At 38.2% G+C, this 14,615-nt stretch overlaps 1 protein-coding gene across 1 annotated transcript; it reads right to left on the bottom strand.

Annotated features, from left to right (window-relative positions):
* Positions 1-523: 523 nt before the first annotated feature.
* Positions 524-12,799, bottom strand: RRH (retinal pigment epithelium-derived rhodopsin homolog). Its single transcript, XM_089527074.1, has 7 exons — positions 12,673-12,799; positions 7,614-7,804; positions 4,905-5,004; positions 3,872-4,025; positions 2,972-3,140; positions 1,676-1,854; positions 524-893 (listed from the first exon to the last, which is right to left on the bottom strand). Exons 1-7 carry the CDS (start codon positions 12,776-12,778, stop codon positions 791-793), a joined length of 1,002 nt encoding a protein of 333 aa, XP_089383200.1. The 5' UTR covers positions 12,779-12,799; the 3' UTR covers positions 524-790.
* Between the last annotated feature and the right edge of the window lie 1,816 nt (positions 12,800-14,615).

The raw sequence follows: 14,615 nt of genomic DNA on the forward strand, positions 1-14,615 counted from the left end.
AGCAGTAACATACAAGCAGTTGCAGGGCATGAAATATCTGGGGGACAGAGAGTGGAACAGCAATAGGCATGCCTGTTAAAGACAAGGAGGAGGCCATTAGATCTGTAAGTGCAGGTCTTAAAATTACCCAGGTGTGAATCATTAGACATGCACCATCTAAAGAATAGCCAAGCATAGGATTTGGCCTACATGTTCCTTTGTTCCACTGGATGGCATGGCATCAGTGGATAGCAGGACATCCTATGCCTTGAAGAAGTTGAACAGGACTGAACCTACATTTGGTGCTTGCCACAAAGGTCAGGGTAACCCCCTCCAACTTTCCTCTGTCAATAAAGCAGCAAATTGGACTAGGAACTGACCCTTACATCAATACTGTCAGTGAGACAGTGTCCTCTGCCACTCCTGAGAGTAGCATGACAATTTAGAGGGGCCAGGACAAGCTATGTGGTATGTAAAACTCTGTTCTCCAACACAGGGGAATGGCCAGAGGATTCAGGAGCAATATTTTTGAGCTGCCGTTTCTGCTAAACCCCACCCCCACCCCACCCCACCCCCAGCATCTGTCACCTCAAGCAGATGCCTCATTCTGCTATGGCAGGGCCAACTCTGAAAGTAAGGTCTCTGATGCTTGTCGTGCAGCAGCCATTAGACATCCAGCTATGTACACAACTAACTCAGTAAGAGGCAGCGTTATTTTACAAAACACAGATCCAACATTCCTTCCAGGGTTTTCCCATGCAAAAGTTAGCAAGCAAACATAGTGGCAGTGGGGTTTTTTCCATCAGCATCCTCACGCAATTGTACTTTGAGAGATACTCATCGGTAAGACATTGTTGATTGTTATCTCCTGTCGCGTTTGACATCGGATCATTGCAAGGATGGCCCTTCGAAACCTGCAGGGCAGAGATATCTTTTTAGTGTGAACGTTTGGTAAATACTAGCTGTTTCAGAAAGCCTTTAGGTGAGATGCCCTCAATGTCTCCCTTCTCAGAGGTACAATCTCCTCTTCCTTGTCATCACTTTTGCTAATGTCCATTCAGCCACTGGTTCTCCTTAAACCTCTCATTGCCCACTTGCCCATTTTTCAATTTAAAAAATCCCTTTCATCCATGCAGGATTTGTAGATTTTTTTTTAATGGGGTCTTTGCATATAAACATGAAAGGAAAAAACATGGCCATGTTTGACACTTGGGATCATGGACCAATGCAAAGATACAAACAATTATGATTTTTTTGTTTTTAAATTATTAGTTTCTGAAGGAATCAGTTTGGGCAAGGTAAAAATGTATCTTTACTCATTTTCCGTAGTCTGCCTAAATCCATGCCTCCTTCATATTAGAGTTGCTTGTCCTTAATGCATGAGCACAGGAAAAAGTATTGAAGGGTTTTATAAATCAAAATATAAGGTTGAAATAGCATATGATATTACTCACATGTTTAGAAAGCAAGCTTAATGTGGCAGCTTTTATTTTGAAGAGGAAAAATAGCTATGGACCTACAATCTGAAACATACAATTGTGGTCCAAATTGGGACCCCTTGCTGAAAATTCCTCCCTCCAAGATGCTATTTGTTCCCCAAAGTGAACAGTTTAGGGAACACTTTTCAGCCAGTTGTGAGAGAGGTAAAGGATCTGTTCCACAGCCCCCCACTCTACCCTGTAATAGAATCACTTACTTTTTGTTTGCAATGACATAAATACATGGATTATAGAATGTAGATGACTTGGCAAATAGTGGAGCTATGATCGCCATGGCAGGAGAAATTTTCTTTGGGTCTCCAAAGGAAGACCATAAACACACAATAGAGTATGGAGACCAAGCCATTAGAAACATTAAAATCATGACAATAGACATCTGTAAAAGAGAACAAACATGTGGTAATCTCACAAAATATATGCCATTCTATAGTAGTAACTTTTTGATCTGTTCTTCATATCTTCAAACTGTCTGTTTTGGGGTTTGTATTGCCTTTGTTTTTTTTACTACTGGTCCTTCAAAGGCCTTTAAACAGCAATGATTCATTTCTATTAAGATTATTTAGGACTTGGGTATTAATGAAATTAGAAGTTTTTTGTACTACCATTTCGGTCAAATGGGACAATTCACCTTGCGATTCTACCCTGCGATTAAAAACTCCACCAATTTCAGATGATGATTATACTGTAGAAGAAATAGAATTGATCATCTATGCTAAACAGATTAAATTCAAATATCTGTCCAGCGAGATTTTGAAATGTATGCATAGCATTTGCTTGCTGACAAACTGAACTTAGAAAATTTGACAAATATCAAATCAGATTAAGATATTAAAACTGCAGGTATTTGCTACATTAACTTAAATATTTTTTAAAAAATAAACCTATTATTCAAGGGTTATTCATTTATATACACTTCTTCAGAGGTTTCAGGAGAATCAACAATGTATGCTAGAAACTACCTTTCTTTTGTCATAATATTTATATCACACTTGTGGACAGTGTGAACATAACTGTAGCAATACTGAAGTAACACGCAATAAAGTTAAACCCCATGATTGCGTTTGGATTGCCATTGGGTTATACTTCCATTTTCCCTTGTCTGTTAACGTCCAATGTCTTGGTGGTGTCCCACTCATGGGGTTGCCTACCTATAGAAATGTAGGTAAAATCAGTGAGACTAAAGGGAACTCCAAACGAAAACTACTTAGACTACTCATCTAGGTCAGCTGGTGAATATTTTTATTGAAGGGATAGGGAGCTTTTGGCCTTCCAGATGTTTTGGACTTCAGACAATAGGTCCAATGCTAAGGGAGCGGTACTCTAAAACACATGAAAGACCTCTTCGACCCTATTTTGTTGTCTTACCTCCCACAACATACTGAGAGGGAGGGAAAGATAGAGAGAGAAACAACATTCCATATATTTTTGGGGCGCTTTGCTCAGTGTCTCAGCAGTTTTAGCATTTCAGCGTACTTCTGTCAAAATTACCATACCTTTGTTACATCTATTTGATCAGACCAATCAATGTTGATGTTTTCGAGACAACTGTTTCTGATGTAGCGCTTCATAGTTTTTGAAACGTTGTAGTAACAGTAGAACATGACCGATAAGGGAATAACAAAATTAACAGCAATTACAGACATTGTGTAAGAAACAAAGGATCTGGAAGTGAAAAATACAAACATTGTTAGAAAACTGTCTGCATTCTGGTTTCATTATGCTATGTGTGGTGTAGTGGTTTGAGTGTTGGCTTACAACTCTGGAAACCAGGGTTGGATATCCAGCTTGGTCACGAAACCCACTGGATGACCTTGGGTAAGTCACATGCTCTTAGCCTCAGGGGAAGGCAATGGCAAACCACCTCTGAACAAATTATGCCATGAAAAACAGGTTCACCTTAGGGTCGCCGTAAGTCAGAAATGACTTGAAGGTGTGCAGCAACAACAACTGTGTAAAGAAATACTTTCTTTTGTTTGTTCTAAATCTTCTGCTCTTCAGCTCCAAAAGCCCCAGGGAGTGGGTGCTTATCAGCCATAGACCCAAAATCTATTCTTGGCAATCTTTCCTCCTGCCCCTTCTCTCACTGTCATAATGTGGTTTCACTGACATGAGCACTGGGGTGTAATAGGCTCCTTCCCATGCTCAGTTCACCTTTTCACCCCCTACGACTGTCACCAGCCACTGTTGCTTTCCTCCTCTTTCTTCCACTGTTGCTTTCCTCCTCTTTCTTTATCATTTCTACTATTAGAAAGAGAACAGCCAGGGGAAACTTTTCAATGGACTCTTACTGGAATGTGATCCCGCGTTATGTGCCCAGCCGAACCTGTCCTTAATAATGGGCTCTTGACTCAAATACAGCAGAAGACTATGAGCATACACAACTGAAAACTTACATGTCATTTTTCCTCCAGTTTACAGTACAGGTGGCCCCAGTTGGATCTGGGGCATAGCTTGCCCAGCCAACAACAGGCATGGAGGACCAAAAAAGTGCATTGATCCAGGCAGCAAGAATCAGGATTGTGTAATTGCTTGCAGTAAGTCTACTACCTATTTAAAAATAAGCAATATTTCTTTTATTTATTCTTTCCAATCACTTCTAAAATTCTGCATTGAAGAAGATACTTTTTAAAAACTGGAATAAGATGTACACGTCTATAAACATGGTAATTACCATTTCAGAAAGTGCTCATATTAGTTAATATCCACACTATAACCTGTCTTCATAAAATTAACAAAATGAAATGATTTATCTCCCTAAATCTAAGCCTTAACAAAAAAAAGAAAAAGAAAAACATATAAAATATCATCTGCCATATTATCTTGGGATAATGGGAACTGGAGTCCCCATTACATATGGAGGGTATAGACATATGTCTGCCTTAAGGCATAATATTTCCCCTGTGCTGTCATTTTTTTATATTTTGCTTTATAGTCTTCCTTGTTTCCATGAGTACAACATACCTACTACCAAACCACTTTGAAAACTCTGAAACATTAATCATCATATGAATTTATAATCTAAGCACTGTTGGGTCTGCTTAGTATTTGGACCACAGGCCACTAGTGAATCAATTAATTGCCAGGTCTAAAGGCTGAAATCTCAGGGAAATGCTATCTTTCCTTGGTCTTCTAAGCATGAAGGCAAATTTCATAGTGAACAACACTGGAAGAAGTTTGATTTGTTTGTGTTTGGGGTAAGACTAAGCCTCAAAATCCATTTCCAACCATTCCCAGAAACACAAGAACTCATCAGCTTAGTTTATGTGTGTGCTGTATGCAATTCTATATGGAAAATAAATGCAAAATCAAAATTTACAGAATACCAGATTTAGATTTACCCAGGAAGAAAAACCCAAAGTATAACTGGGATAAATAAATAAATAAAACTTATCCTGGATTTTCTAGATGTGCAATTGAAAAACATACCTATATGGGGCTTGCAGATTGTCAGGTAACGATCAATAGCAACAACAGTAAGCAAACCAATACTTGCCATTCCAAAGAAGATATTTAAAGCAGCATAGATCTGAAATTGGAGAAAGATATCATTTAATAATATTCATTTTCTCTTATCAAGCATCATGGGACATTGCACCCTGTAGTGTATAGAGCCATTTAATATTATCTCATACAATAAACTATTAAAGAGTCAAACCAAATTTAACATTAGTAAACATATGAGATCTTAGGAAAGATCTGCTTAGGTGCTTTTAATATTTATAAAATTCTTCCTCTTAAAACATGTGCCAACCTAAGCAAAGGTAATTTTTTGGTGGCAGCAGCCCACTCAAGAGGATTCTTCTAAGAGGGGCTCTCCAGCATTTTCACGCTATGGTATTTTTCAGATTAGGCAGAGACTTTTTTGAAAAACGTTTAGTCCTTGTTAAATCTTTTACATTACTGTTATCCCCATCACAGCCTTTACTTTGGCTATTTTTCAGCTGTTTTTAAAATTCTGGTTTAGATTGTTGTTTTATGTGCATACTTTTACTTTTTTATTTTTTAAAGTATAATTACAAAGAAAGAAAAAAAGAAAAGAAAAAGGGGGAGAGATAACAGAGAATATGTATACATTAACATAAGCTGGCCGTGTTTCCAGAAACATGTTTTCTTAAAGTTAACATTCATACATAGTTAACTAACCACTGAACAACAGCTGAAATCTGTATATAGCAAGGCAGAGATAGGAGAAGCCCTTCCTTCTGTGCTTCCCAAGGCAGACACCTAGTGGCAAACCTGTTACCAGTTTTATCTTAAATTATAAACTCATACGTTTTTGCTTCCATGGAGTGGTAGCCATATCACTACGGACAATGAGCCTCCCCTGCCAATTGAAAAACTACAGATTTAATGTCCCATAACTTTTCATGGACTTCAGCCTGTTTCTCCCACCCACCGCTCTGACCACATCTCTCCTGTGTTGGCATCCCTTCACTGGCTCCCCCTCCCTTTCCACATTCAGTATAAGCTCCTGCTGTTGACATTTAAAGCCCTCCATAGACTGGCCCCTGCTTATTTATCAGACCTTCTCACCTTCCCACCAGGGCCCTCCGTTCTGGTAGTCAAGGTCTGCTGTCACAGCCCAGGATTTCCTCTGCCCCATCCTGGATTCACCCCTTTTCACTCGCTGCCCCTCACTCCTGGAACCTTCTTCCCCCGCGAGCAAGAGCCATCACTTCTTTAACAAGCTTCAAAATGGAGTTGAAGACGCTGTTCAGGGCAGCGTTCCCAGGCATTGCATAATTGTCACTTGCTATTTGATGTTCTTTTCTTCCCTGTTTTATTGAATCATTTCCTGTATTGCTATGTATTTTATATGTATTATCCTACTAGACATGCCCCCTCCCCACCCCCACTCCCTTTGTGTCGTGTCTTTTTAGATTGTAAGCCTGAGGGCAGGGATCCGTCCAATTAAAAAGATTGTATGTACAGCGCTGTGTAAATTTACAGTGCTTTATAAATAAAGGTTAATAATAATAATAATAATAATAATAATAATAAGAAGAAGAAGAAGAAGAAGAAGAAGAAGAAGAAGCAGCAGCAGCAGCAGCAGCAGCAGCAGCAGCAGCAGCTCTTTAGGTGTGCTGGCACTGCTGGGATTTAATTTTTGCTGAAATAAAGGTATAGACTCCAGCATTTTACTTATGAAAACTAGGACATGTGTGGCCAAGATAACAAAAGTTGTTGATGAGGAAGAATACACAAGAAGTTACAGCAGTTTGCTTCTGATTGAGCCAACTATGCTCCCCCCCTCCCCAGTAAGTTAACTGAGTGCAAGCTACTTTTGCACGCTGATCTCAGTTTTCAGTAACTGAACTAAGTTGGAGGGGACAAGGGAGAAAGTGGGAGAAGAGGAGAGGAACTGGGCCATTTTAAAGCCAGCAGAAAAAGTGGGATGACAGGATTAATCGGGACTGTCCCACCAAGTTGGGACAGTTGAAGCTAATGATATATGGAGTTGTTTGCATCAGCATTTGGCTCACAGGGATGAATGGCCATGTTGGTTGAGGAGTACAGGAACTGTGGCCCAAAATTCTAGGTTGATGCTTGATATCAATGGTCTATCCAGCTTACTGTTTGTTCTCATTGGCACCATCTTTCTTCAGTTTCAAACAGAGGTCTTTTACTTCTCCTGCTGCCTTAACCTTTCAACTAAAAATGTGAGGATTTAAATCTGGGATTTTTTTCCCATACAAATCCTTTGCATGATTAATTATGAATTATAATTTGTTCATCCCAAACCCTGAAGTGCACATTCTCTCATGTCTATCTACCTCAGATCTTATAGTCTTTAGCTGGCCAATAGTCAGAAAGTCTGGGAGCTGAAGTCTAAAATATCCAGAGACCATAGTTTGAGAACCGCTGATCCAGACACCACGTTCCTATTGATGCAACCTAGGATCATATTGGCTTTTGTCTGTCCTGATAGTACCACTTGTGTTGAAGTGTCACCTTTGCCACTCCTGTAATGTTTAGCTGTTGTGACTGCACTAGGTGCTGGTATTGTTCATGCTCAGAAAAAGCAGTAAACAAAGTACTTAATTACAGTCTAGGTTCATTCAGCTTCTGTGCACACTAGTTTGTACAGGGTTAAATACAATACATTTTGACCATTTGGTTCTAAAGTCCAAGTACCTGGCAACCTGTGTGGCCAAACTTCCAGCTTCCATGCAGATCTGAAGCTGCAGACATTGGGTAGCCAATCCCACTCACTCCAATATCAGTGAAAGCCAAGTTTATAATAATAGCATTGGTTGCTGTTCGAAGTTCCTTGTACTTAACAAAGATGCCTAACACAACTATGTTACTAAGAAGGCTTATGACACCTGTCAAAAGACCAAAGAGAAAAAAAGAATTAGTACAGTGTTGGTATGCATTTATTCACCAAAACTCACAATATAGATCTCCACACCAATACTGTTCTTTAGACGTTCCATGTTATTTACAAATGGGTTTCTAGAAAAGAAAAGAAATTGTTTACAAAACAGTGGAGCCATGAAACTGCTCTGAGATTTAAGCAGATTGTTAAAGGAGCTATCCAAGATACTGAATCTATCAGGAGAATAATATTCAGCACCTTGGATAGATCCTTTAAAACTCAACCTTGATGCACCACTGCACCAACATGGGAGCCACTAGCCATTTCCTGTACTAACTATCCATCCATACATGTTACAGTTTGAGTCTCCCTTATCCAAAATGCCTGTTTTGGAGATTCAGATATTATTATTATTATTATTATTATTATTATTATTATTATTATTATTATTTGCATATACATAATGAGATATATTGGAGTTGGGATCCAAATCTAAACATGACATTCATTTATGTTTCATATACACAGCCTGAAGACAATTTTGTACACAATATTTTAAAATAATGTTTGTATTAAACAAAGTTTGTGTACACTAAACCACCAGAAAGTAAAAGTGTCACTATCTCAGCCAACCACATGGACAATTGTGGATGTTTGGAGTATTTCAGATTCTGAAACTCTGGATATGGCTAACTCAGCCTGCCTAAATTCCATTAACTAGATTACTAAAATGCATTCTATGTGAAATTGCTCTTTTAATCTTCAATTTGTCTTGAAATCAGTCAAAGGTGTGTGTACAGTAGCATCCACTTATCTTTGAATGCATAAATTTGAATAGAATCCAATAGTTTAACAATTTCATCACCACACCTCCATTTACTGGGGTAACAATACCCAAGGATCACTAATACCGCACCATGTAAGATAACATCAGTAAATAAGTAACCCAGAAGAAATTATCAAGTACCAGCATGGCAGCAAAAGGGATAAGATACAGAGATAAGCCACATTTACATACACCAAGAGCTGCAGGCCAGATGGTTCTTGGGAAACAACTACTTATTGTCTGTCAGGTTTTTTTTTTCCCCAAGACTATAATGTCAACAAGAAATATAGCACTCAGAAAACCCCATAATTACCTATACATTCATCTTATTCTTTGTCATAAGCCATTCAGACTATCAACAGAGGCCCACCTACGCATTCTCCGTTCAACATTTCTTAAAACAAAACACCAGGAAACATTTTTCTTGCAAACTGAAACTTAGAAAGTAATGCATTTAAGAAAGGAAATTATCAGTGTTGTTGCTGGTGTTCTGTTTGAAAAATGAAAGCAATAATGATTTGAAATGAAGCAAAGCACTCCAGCAATAGGCCTCTAAGAAACATTAACTGCTCCTAGACAATAACAAATCTTGTATATTTTGTCCTGTTGCCAGTGCTGGTAAATGATCCTTCACTTAGAGGAAAATTGTCCACATCCAGAAAGATCTGCCTTTAAGAAAACTCCTACTCAGTTGTGTGTGCTGCACTGACAAAGGGAAATATTCTCAGAGAGCCTAAAGCATTTATTGACCTATTTCCTGAGGGGCAGACACCAGCAATATCCAGCACCATTCATACACAACTAAAGTTAAAATGTTTTCTTATGTGAGTGGAGGAACTTTTTAAAAACTGAACTAATTTTAAAACTTTTTTAAAAACACTGAGACTAATCCAATGTACCATGGAATGCGAGGCCAGTGTGGTGTCATGGTTCAGCGTTGGACTATGACTCTGGAGACCAGGGTTTCAATCTCTGCTCAGCCATGAAAACTCACTGGGTGACTGTAGGCAGGTCACAGTCTCTCAGCCTCATTGGAATTCAAAGGAAAAACCCCTCTGAATAAATCTGGCCAAGAAAACCCTGTAATAAGTTTGCCTTATGGTTGCCCTAACATCACCATGGAGGAAGAACATGTAGCCCTCTAGATTGGGCCAGATTGCAACTCCCATCATCCTTAGCCAGCAAAGCCAACTGAGAAGCATGATATGGTCCAACAAGACCTGGAGGGCCACATGTCCCACATTCCTGCAGTGCACCTAAAAGTAGGGTTGATTTTTTTTTTACAAAAAAGAGCCACTCCACCTCCAGGATGTGCAATTTTAGTTTAGCAATAAAAGGTAGATTGTGGGAAGGAAGACAACCTCTGACATTTAATTATTTTTATACAGCCATGTGTACACAGATTTCTTCCAATTACAAGGTGGCTTACAGCACACACTAAAACAAAATATAAATACAGCCAGTATGTCATAGTATTTTGTTGGTGCTGGAATGTGTCTTGAAGTCATTTCTGACTTATGGCAGTCCTAACCCAAACCTATCATAGGATTTTCTTGGCAAGACTTATATTCAAAGGAGGTTTGCCATTGCTTTCCTTGGAGGCTGAGAGGATGTGACTTGCCCAAGGTCGCATACTGGATTTCCACTGTCCCATGTCTTCCTACTCTATTAATTTGTAGTAATATGTCATGAAAGAAAACTACACTACTGCCCCATTCCCACCAAGACAGGAAGATTTTAATCTTCAAACATTGTTGGATTCCAAATCCCATCAGCTCCTGCCAAACTGGCCAATGGTTAAGGATGATGGGAATAATAATTGAACGTTTGAACAACCACTTCTCTCTCATCTCTACTTCAGAAACTAATGGAAATGCTATGCATGTCTGCTTTGCTGAAGTTACGTTCAGCTGAGTTCAATAGGATTTGCACCCAAGTAAATGAGTGTAGGACTGAGCTATATTATAGGTAACAAGCTACTTTAAAGTAAATAAAATAATATTAAAAAATAACTGCAAAAAAAAAAAAAAAACAACAACACACAACCCTATGCCTGGCATAGTTTAAGGTAGCAGAGATTCTGTCTTGCACTCAAATGTGACTGTGATACGTCTATCCCTGGTCTTGCCAGGATGGGGATGGTGGCAAACAGCTATGAACATCATTTAAAGTGTGAAAGACCCAACAAACATTTCTCTTCTGTTCTATCCACTGCCACTCCACAACTTCACAACTGCTCCTGCATCCATGATATGCTAGAGCAAAATATTAGCAAAAAGTCAGCCCTGCTTTAAAAGAACAAATACTCTGCGATTTTGCTGTTTTGCAGTTGAAAACCCAGCGTCATCATGACTACAAGAACAAAATGGAGTTTGATTTTGCTGCCCTTATGCTGACCTGACCAGCTGCCCCTAACAAAAACATCTTAAAAGAAAGAATTCTGTAGCAAGCAAGCTATAAACCCTTCTGGACTACAACATATGCATATCAGTCCAGGTGTTGATATAAGCTCTGTATGCCACCATCCTATTTCATGCTACTCTCTGGGTGGCCATTTTAGGAACCTGGCCTGTGGCCCCAAGGGCTAGCCATAGCTGCACCCCATTGGTCCACCCGATCATTTTCACAACATCCTATATGAAGATAAGGCTCCTCAAATCCATTGCAAGTGAGAAATACAACTGAAACAAGAACCAAAAACTTAAAGCTTATTTTTTCCTTCAGCAGTTGTATAACCTCTCATAAAATATATGGAAGACTATGTGAGGTGGGGCTAAGGTTGCCAAGTGAAACAAGGACCATGGCTCCAGTAAATTTCATAGTTGTGTAAAAGGGGATCTTTGCTGAAAAATAGGTCATTATTTGTTGATGGCTCATCATGGCTACCAAACCTAGTCATTTGAGAATGGAGCACAGGCCGAGAGCAATGCAAAATGGGATGTGATCTTTGAGATATCATGCCTTTCCAATCTTTACTCAGAGGTTTAGTAAGAGAGCATTGGTTAAGTAGTAACAAATAAATAACTTGGTAATTTGGAAATCCCTTTTTTTCTGGGGAAAAATGAAAAATGGATTAGTGAATATTTTATTCTGGAATTATGAATGAAATGTTTAAGACAAGATGTTCTTATGTGTATTCCCCCTGCAAAAAAAAAAAAATTCTAAAAATTATAAGCTATGGAAGGCTTTTATGTAAGATATCTTTTGGTATCAGCCCATTGCAGTTCCCCGTCTCGGGTTTCCTTTATCGGTTCTTTTTATAGAATTGAGTGCTTTCTGTTTTCTCAATACTATGGAGGACAAGAGGAGACAAAGTAATTTTCTTTGTTACAGAAATGTTGATTAATTTATTCTGGTTTTTTGCCTGCACCTCATAAACTGTCAAGACCACAGTGGTTCCTTACAGGTCAGCTATCCTAAGAGTTCCATTTTACTGAAAAATAAACATCTCAAAAACAAATTTAATTTGTAATTATCTGGAAAAACCATAATTATTAATATACCAAACATAATAATGTGCCAAACCAAATTATATGTATTTTGTTTCTAAAGTAACAAAGTAACGTTCAATTTTAAAGGGAGTTAATATCACAATATTTTCCATTTTTTGAATTCATTTTAAAAAAAACAGAAAAAATGTATTCTCCCACCTACATGGCTTCAAAATTTCTGGAAATTTTACAACTCTGTTATGCAGAAGATAACTGACAGACTTGAGAGCCAACAATATTATTTTTTATCCCTTCAATTGTATGGTTAGGAGAAAAGACTCCTTTGTCTACTACAAAGTAAATTACATTGCACTCAACTACTTATTTCCAAAGTATGTATTAGACTGCAGCCATAAAGTGTATGTTCAGTATTTACCAAAGAGTACGGCCCTTTAATATATTTTTACTGTCATGTCTGTTTTCTACATCTATCTACATTTAGATAAAGCTGACAGGAAGATCCATGTCGACAGCTTTTCTGTTTTTGCACTATTACATACAATGCTTCAATTCAAGTCTTAAATTCCATTTTATTTTAGGTTCTATCAATATCCATACCTGCTGTTATCAAATAAGATGCGACTATGTTGTGTTCAGTCTGGGAAAAGGCAGAATGAGGTTCATATTCACTTTCCGAAGAGTTAGCGGAATCATTCAAAAACATTGCAGGGGAAAGAAAATTGGAAAATACTTTCCAGAGCTAACCTGCAAAAGGCCATTCACCAGAGGAAATTAAAAAAATACCACCAACAGCAAGTCTTTTCAGGCAAATTCTTGCCCTACAAAATAGACTATAGAAGTTCTTCCCTGCTGCAAAGCTCCCAACAAGATTTCAACTAAAGAGCAAAGGGGTTTACATTCCCAGCCTTTGAAAGGGGGAGAGGCTTGTTAATTTAACAAAGAACAGCACAGAGCTTGTGTGTATTTTCAACAAGATGCTTATGCTTCATGGCCTTATTACCAAAGAGATTAGCAGTCACATAAACCCCACACTTTGTACTTCTAGCTTTTATCCCACCTCCCACTGTTTCCATTCTTTCATTTAATGTTGCAAAAATTTTGGCTACGTTGATTAGTTTTTATAAACTGCCATGATGGACACTGCAAGTAATCTAGCAAAAGTATATTGCTATCATCAAGATATCCTTCAGAGTGGAAAACACACCATCCCAGCCTCCATCAAAGTGCATTTTCACTTTTGTTTTGTTTTTTCCATAGGGAAACCTTTGTGCATATTTGCCTTGAGATTAGAAATCCCAACTTGAAATGCCTGCCAGCTTGAAGTCTGTTTTGAGTTATTAAACCTAGATGCTACTGAAATAAATCCTGTTTACTCTGCCTCAGATTATTTTCATTTGCCCTGGGTTAAATGTTGGATAATGTACTTGGAATAATTTGCCAACATATCCTTTTTTATATATTGTCTGCCTGTTCTGTTCACACCTATCACTGTTTCTGCAATCCACTCATTTTTGCCTTTTGCTTTCCATAATTCTTTCCCCTTGTCCTCCCATTTACCCAAAAAATGTCTACCCCTGTTCCTGACCCTATTTGTAATCTCCTAATACTTTTGTTTTCCTTAGTTTTTTCATCCTCTCCTCCTCTGCACCTAGAGCCATATGGCAGGCAATAACTGCTTTTGAAAGGCTGTTACTCCCTGATCAGGAAGAGAGATAAAATTTACCTAGTACATCTCCCATGCATTGTCCACATGCAAGTACAGTAACTTGTCCAAGGCTGGTGAGGCAAAGTTTTCCTTTCTTCCCTGCAAGTATACTGATACATCCTGGTTTGGCTTCAGTCTTGTGGGCAAGGGCAGCCTGACTTCACCATGAGAGGGCTTGACAAAATGTTTGTTTTCAGGCAGTCAAGTGAAAAAACATGATGTGGGAACTAGAGTTAAAAGGACAAATGTAATAATATAAATTAATTTCTGGAGGCATCATGACCTTATAATTCACTGCCACATATGTCCATGTATCTCCGATCAAGATGTCAATGCTTTTCACAGAGATGAAAGAAATATACATGAACTGGTTTTCTACCACTTTGTTAGGATCAAGTTTTCTAACACATCCATGGAAGCATATGTTATGTCTGTATAAACCAAAGATTACAGTTACAAGAATTTGAAAGACAATGTAACAGACAAATGGAGAGCAGTATGAAACATAGCTATCATCTGAAGTCAGTTACCATCCGAAGAAAAATCACACTACCTGTATTAGGAAAGTATGTGGCAAATTATGAAATCAGTAATCCTAGATCCACAAATAAAGTGGCTGTGAAACTTGCGAAGTTCTTTTTAATGCCTAAATGAAATGCAAAATTACTAGACTGAACAAAATTAACATCTCCTTCACATTCTTCCAGTCCTTTGTAGACTAATATACTGCACTCAGACCACATTGCTCATCCAATTTAAACCATGAGAAATGTGCCATGACTCTTTTCATATTGCTTTAAATGAAAGATAAACTCAACTTAAATCTTATACATAT

This window comes from Sceloporus occidentalis, unplaced genomic scaffold, assembly GCF_023333645.1.
Source record: "Sceloporus occidentalis isolate IW3139 unplaced genomic scaffold, rSceOcc1.0.p SCAF_5, whole genome shotgun sequence".
In the NCBI taxonomy this organism is placed as follows: domain Eukaryota; kingdom Metazoa; phylum Chordata; class Lepidosauria; order Squamata; family Phrynosomatidae; genus Sceloporus; species Sceloporus occidentalis.